The sequence below is a fragment of the Vespula vulgaris genome, chromosome 4, assembly GCF_905475345.1.
Source record: "Vespula vulgaris chromosome 4, iyVesVulg1.1, whole genome shotgun sequence".
NCBI classification, from domain to species: Eukaryota; Metazoa; Arthropoda; class Insecta; order Hymenoptera; family Vespidae; genus Vespula; species Vespula vulgaris.
In genome coordinates this window covers 7,450,001-7,457,500 of record NC_066589.1, presented here as the reverse complement: position 1 = coordinate 7,457,500, position 7,500 = coordinate 7,450,001, and the positions used below count along the sequence as shown (strand labels likewise).

The 7,500-nt window shown below is 30.0% G+C and overlaps 1 protein-coding gene across 8 annotated transcripts in view; it reads left to right on the top strand.

Moving 5' to 3' along the window:
- Positions 1-7,500, top strand: part of LOC127063312 (protein held out wings) — a 62,606-nt gene that overhangs the window by 45,768 nt on the left and 9,338 nt on the right. For 2 of the 8 annotated variants that reach the window (XM_050992896.1, XM_050992889.1), the window contains exons 4-6: positions 1,853-1,996; positions 2,222-2,324; positions 2,814-3,131. In XM_050992896.1, the coding sequence (XP_050848853.1) occupies positions 1,853-1,996; positions 2,222-2,324; positions 2,814-3,131 (565 nt within the window). Of the gene's footprint in view, positions 1-1,852; positions 1,997-2,221; positions 2,325-2,813 lie in introns of all 8 variants that reach the window. The other 6 variants (XM_050992893.1, XM_050992894.1, XM_050992895.1 and 3 more) reach the window with 6 other exon arrangements.

The window sequence follows — 7,500 nt, the reverse complement described above, 5'->3', positions numbered from 1 at the left end:
ATTATAAGAAAGTTCTTAAAGGGGGAATGTATTATTAGATTAACCTGTTGTGTATAATTTAAGAAAGAATGAAAGATCAAATATCTTAGATCGCGTTGAGTAACGGCGATTATATTTTCAACGAAAAAAAAAAAAGAAACAGGAAAAAGAAAGAATGAAGACGCAGTAACGACAGAGTATATAGATTCTTATATACATACATTATATTCCTTCGATCAATGGAGCTTTGACTCATCGAAATTCGAAATGCCGTTCGTACTTCCGGAAATGAATACATGCATAGTCGTAAAAGAAACGAAACGTTGAATAGAATGAGGAGTAGCTGCTGTGTAGCTGGTGGTAAGCTGATTAGGGCCTTGACGAGATCGTAGGCGATTAATACGAAATACGAGTGTGTGTGTGTGTGTCTGTGTATATTTTATCCTTTGTATCCTGTGTGTTCGAAGAGTCTTTCATATTTTGCTGCAAGTCTTCTTTTAACTTCGTTCGAAACTTCGTTCGACGATAAAAACGATAAAAACGAATCACGCTTGAAAGTTTTTCTTCGCGTCTGCTTTTCGTCATGCCCCATTGGCGTAGGAAGAAGAAATTTTGTTCAATATTTTCAACGAATATCAACCGGCGTTGAAATATTTCGGAGGATTATTTGTCGGATTTTTATCATGACCCCTCGACGAATTTGATTAACCACGAAACTTTGTCATAATATTAATTTTCGTATCGTTATAAAGAAAAGAAAAATCAGTCACGACGCCATTAATAATCTTTTTGTTTGTACTAATCGCACACGTTCGAGATCTATCAACTAACAAAGCATTTCTTTCAAGCTGCATGTGACCTACGAGCGAAAGTATTGTCGTAAGTATACATATTTATATGTATATGTACGTGTGCGTGGATCGTTTCGTATTATTTTATAATTATTGTCTATCGATTCCAATTAATTTGCTCTTGCTTTCTTTGTGATAAAAAAACATCTTATTACGATGAAATAATTCGGATACGCATGCGTTTAAATCTACATTTTCTCCTTTTTTGTTCGGCTTCAAGCAGACAACGTAACATCTCTTAATTAAAAAAAAAAAAAAAAAAAAAAGAAAAAGAAAAAAAAGAAAAGAAAAAGAAAAAAAAAATATCAACGTTGCGTAATAGTGTCAACGATAACGAATTCATGTGCTTTGAAATGGAAACGTCTAACGGAAAAAAAAAGAATGAAGAGAAAAAAAAGATTAGCGAAGATTATATATATACGTACGTTCGTTCCGAAGTAACGTTACAAGTTAGTTTCCATATCGGGAAAAGTAAATGTTTGAACATCATAAATAATGTGTATCAATCTTTTATATACATATATGTATGTACATATATCTTTCTATTGTAACTTATCAAAAGATTATTGCAATTTTTCATACGATCTATAAGTCTTATTTCATATTGGAACTTTACGATATTGTAAATATGTAATATTTGATATTAAGAAAAATTTTAATTAGAATATTTATATTTGATAATAATCGTGCTTATGATTCTAAAATAATGTGGACTATTTTAATTATGCGGCTACGTTGATTCATTTCATTTTTTGAGGACATTTTTATCTTTTAGTTACCCCTCTGTACTTGATGTCTATTTTTTATTATTTATTTATTTATTTATTTATTTATTTATGTTGTCTCTGGTACTTTGAAAGTATTCAGATATTTGAGGCACTTGTGGAAACGAATCCAACACAAAGTGGTCTCTTGTATTATCGTTGTTGTACTCATTATTATTATTATTATTATTATTATTATTATTTTATATAAAATCTATTGTGGGACATGAATTGAATAAGTTTCGTAATTTTTATTAGGAGGAACAAAACCGGGGTAAACCTAATTGGGAACATCTAACAGACGAATTGCATGTTCTACTGACTGTTGAGGACACAGAAAATCGTGCAACCTTGAAACTTGCTCGAGCCGTTGAAGAGGTCAAGAAGCTTCTCGTGCCCGTGGTGAGACAGTTCCAATCATTTTCTCTTATTATTATATTAATTTTGTGTTAACATGATTTTTTTTTATCTTTTTTTATTTATTTTATACATTTCAATTTTATTCAACTTATCAATATCTTTTTATTTGTTTGGGACAGCCAAGCTTTTTTTCGTTTCCCTCGACATTGAAATTAATATCACGTTGAAAAAAACGCGGAATATTCTGACGATGATATCGATTGTTAGCAGGCTGACGGTGAAGACGAGCTAAAAAAGAGGCAACTGATGGAACTCGCCATTATAAACGGTACCTATCGAGATTCCAACACGAAGGTTGCCGCTGCTGCAGGTACCTCTTGCAAATGTTATTTACTCATTGAATTTGTACATTTTCATAACGTTGCTACACTTTCATAACGATCATACAATTAACTTTATATGATTTGTTGGATCCTTTACAGTTTAGGATAAGCTATAACACAGAATTATAATAATCATAGATTCAACTAGATGATTATAAAAATGAACTAATTATAACTCAGCAAGTATAAACAATTCAAGTCAAGCATTCTATTCGTTCAATAACATCTTGAGAAATACAGAGTATATCAAATAATATTAGTTTTACGATTTGAAAAAAAGAAGAAAAACAAAATTAGCCCATAGTCTTGAAAAATGATAATAAATTTTGAAAATATCACCTTGGAACATTTAGCATGCTCTGTATCATAAAATTCTGTTATAAAAATTGTCGTTTATGTGAAAAGGAGGAAAATATATATGCATATTTTCGATCGGAATTTATCGTAAAATGTAACGGTCAAAAGAGTGAGTACAGCCTTTGATATTGCAGCCTGTGACGAGGAATGGAGACGCGTGGCTGCGGCCGCAGCGGAAACGCAACGTCTTTTGCCTGGTTTGGCGACACCAATGAGGACACCAAGTGCTCCATTAGGAGCACCGTTGATACTATCTCCAAGGATATCGGTGCCAACTACTGCAGCATCCTTGCTTAATGGCTCGGGTCCTCCAGGATCTCTTCTATCAGCTGGTGATCCACATGGACTGATCTATACACCTTATGCGGACTACGCCAATTATGCTGCGTTAGCAGCCTCGCCACTTCTCACCGAGTACGCCACTGCGGACCATTCTGGTGGGTTGTTCGCTCGCTGATCCTCTGTCTCTCTCTCGTCTTTTCTTTTAAAACCAAAAAAAAAGAAAAACAAAAGAGAAAATCCCGACAAGTCGACCGAAACATCAACGACTACCGTCTCTTCCATTACAGACACCCGCACCTACCCCCACTCCACCTCACCCTATCCACCCTTTGGCCCTAGCCTATCTCAATTTTCCGCTCCAACAAAGTCATACAACCGGAAATATTTTTTTGTTTTCTTTTTTTTGTTTTTTGCAAGCTTTTTATTTTTTTCTTCTCAACTACTCTCGAACGTTTCCTCGTCAACCTTCCTTACGGGATCTACGCGATCCAGAAAGCTACGTGCCTCTCTACGCTGGTCTCGATCCTAGAGCGAAGCTTGACGTCGAACGTTTTTCTCGAAGAAAAATCGGATTTTATAATCGTCCTTAAAAGACGAATTGTCTCGTTAATTTTATTATTATTATTATTATTACTATTATTATTATTATTATTATTATATATTATAATATTATAATATTATAATTATTATTATTATTATTATTAATATTAATATTAATATTATTATTATTATTATTATTTTTATTTTTATTACTATTATCGGTAATGTTTAGTGTCATCGTTTTCGGTAAGTGCAAGTTTAGGAAGAACAGCAAAGCCGAATCAGTCATTTACTAGTCGCCGCGTCACAGTCGGGATAATAAAGATTCTTTTAGCGTAAAAGTACACACATATATTGTGCCCTTTCGAGCGTAATAATGGCGGCTACCGGTGTACATAAACGCGATAGCAAAAAATGATGCTCCCCCATAGTGCCTCGAATAAAATGAGCCTGTTAGGAAAGTATAGGTGTGATAGGAGGATAGGCATTCTTTTTCTATTATTATTGTTTTCTTTTTTTTTTTTTTTACATCCTTTTTTTCATGACGTACTTGCGAGAAAAATATTTGATTTTTACATATATATATATATACATACATACGAACATACATATATATATATATATATATATATATGCATATGTATGTATGTATATTTTTATTAGATTTTTTTTTAAACAAGTGCAAATGCTGCTTAAGTATCGAAGAATCCCATCCTACTCCCACCCTCTCCTAACCCTCAGACACAATTCCCTCTGTCTTTTAAATAATTAATTTAATTAATTAATTACTTACCATTCACATTATTTGTAGCAGCATGAAGGCGTAAATAACGCGAGTTAAGAATCAAAAAAACATAATTATTTGTCTTGTATAGTGCGACAAATGTGCACTACTCTTACGTACTAGTCCAAGAAAAAAATTTTTTTTTTTTGCCTTTTTTTCTTTCTTTCTTTTTTTATGATAGAAGGAAGATAAAAGAGATTTTTTTTTTCGTTTTTTATTTCTTTTTTCTATATATACTTATATATATATATACATGGTGGTACTCTACTTAAACGATCTAAGATAAAACGCGCGATGAAAAATCTTTGAATAAATTGGTTCTTGTTATTGTCGATCGAAGTATATACACAGCTTGTTCTTGTATGTTAAACTCTTTTACAATTAATATATATATATATATATATATATATATATATATATAAATTAATAATTTGTGTCAACGATATACCTTTTATATTACCGTCCAGTCTCTAATCAATGAATATCAACATTTTGGTCACAAAGTATCGAGAAAAAAAAATTAAGCATACAGTATTTAGCGTGCAGTTTTTATTATTGTTATCATTATTATTATTATTATTATTATTATATTATTATTATTATTATATTATTATTATTATATTAATACCGGTACGGAAAGCATTATCTATTAATCAGTACCATATAAATTATATCTCATATCTTTTATCTTCTTTTTATATGCACAAGAAGCATTCAGTTACCTAAAGGTACGTTTTTATACTCGAATAAATACGATTAAAATATGCAAATCGTATACGGAGTTTATATAAATGTTATATTTTAAATTTTGCAAAATAGATATATGTATATGAGTATTTTGTATAATATATATTTTCTCTCTACATACATACATACATGTATAAATACATACATATATATATATATATATATATATACACACACACACATATATATATATATGCGTGTGTGTATATATGTATGGATTCTCTCGTTTAAACAACGAGGCATCTGAATTAGTACTGCACGTTAACGTGCTCTGCTCAATGCAATAATCAAAGGCCATGCGTTGCACTTCTTATAACGCCTACGTGACGCGCACATACACACATACACACACGCATATAAATACATAGATGCATTAAATAATATACATAATTACGTGTATGAGCGAATATCGTATTTATTGAATTAACATAGTAGTCTAGAGTTGATTTTTCTTTTTTTCACATTTTTCTTTCTCTTTACTTTTTTCTTTTTTTATTGAATTTAAGATTAAGTCTTGGAAGCGGCCATTTTGTGCCCTCGATTTAAACAGTTAATAATCTTTGTTTTTTAATAACATTAACTTTGGATACGTTTATCCGTATTAAAAAGATTAACGACCGTCTTTCCTTTTTTTCTTTTTATCTTTTCTTTTTTTTTCTTTTTTTTTTTTTTATTAGTTTCTTTTTTTTCTAATATATAAAACGGTGATGGTTCTCATTAAGTGAATTTCGAGAAAAATCGTGTATTTCTGCATTTTTTTGTTCTTTTTATATTTTTCTTTTTTTCTATATTTCTTCTGTTTGTTTTATCCTCTCTTCCTTTTCTTTTTTAATTATTTTTGAATCTCCAAGTTCTCCTTGACATGAATTAATAAGAGCGATGTAAGAAAAAAAAAAAAAAGAGAAACTACAAAGTACATCACTAGAATCTCGAACGAATCCCTAGGGTTGAATTTCTAACACACGGAATTAAATAACAACTAACTCGATCGTCCTTTTTCCTACGAAACTTACACACTCCAATCTTTTTTACCTAATGTCGTCCCAATCGTCCAATGAAATCGTACCTGTTACCAATCATTCATTCGGTACAAAGTGCAGTCATTAAAAGTGATCGCGTTTAATACTTTTAAATAATAGCCCAGTGAAAATAAAAACGTTTAACATATAACAAACGAGAGAATATTATAGATAGATAATTAGATGATAGAACTAACGATTTGAATAGTTTTTTTATTTATCTTCGACATATAATGGGACATAGGTAAAAAAAAAAAGAAATGATAATAAATATGATAATCCTGTTACTTAACAAAGTTCAAAAGAAAAAAAAAAAGAACGTATGTAAGAGTTGTTTTATACCCCGTCAGACTAGAATATTTTTATTTAATCAATCAGGATGTTTTTAAGGTAACACTTTTTATGGTGTTTAATAGTCAATGATAGAAACGTATATAATATATACAGGGTGTGTTTATACATATACATAGGACATATATTTATATCAACTTTTTTTTATTATTTAGATGTGCTGAATGCACACCTAAAATATTTCCCATTTATTCTGAGACACACCTTGTATATCTACGTAGGATTTTTTTATAGGCAATTGGTAGTCGTAGGAAAAGTACCCAGGGACCAAACGTATAAAAATGTTTCAGGACTGATGGTTCTAGCGTATATTTGTAGTTGTTTAGGGGATGTTTAACGAAAGCTATATATTGAAAGGTGATTTTTTTTAACGAATATACGAACGGAATAGAAAAAAAGATTTGTTAGATATAGATAAAGGTAGATAAAGTTTAATACGTATTTAGAAGGATATCTCGAAATATTTCTAATCACGCGAACCTTTTGATAAATAGCCTTCAACGTGACATTTAAAAAGAAACAAAAAAAGAATAATAATAAAAAAAAAAAAATACAAGTTAAGCCATTACGAGAGAGATGATCATGTACATTATTTTATATTATAGATATTATATCTCTATAAGATTATTTAATTTTATTTTTATAAACAATGAATGAGCAAGATTTAGGTAGTCCAAGTTTTTTTTTTTTTTATAGGTTTAGATATATATAATTAAGAAGTTTTAAGATGGCGTATCGATATAATTATCTTTCAAAAAATACTCACGCGGAGAAAAAAAAGTAAAGTGGCTGGTTACGTATTCTTTTTTTTTCTTTTCTGTCTTTTATTATTATTATTATTATTATTATTATTATTACTATTATTATTATTAATTTTAATTAAAATACATTAAAGACTTAGCTGATTTCTTGGAGAATCAAAAGTGAAATCATAGCCATATATGACGAGTGAGAAGGAATCCAATTTTCTCTTTTTTGTTTTTTTTTCTGGTTTTCTTTTTTATCCCCTTAAATCACTCAACTACACACAAAAAAAGAAGAGTACTATGTTTGTGTTTATTTGTCATGTATAGTTTAAACATA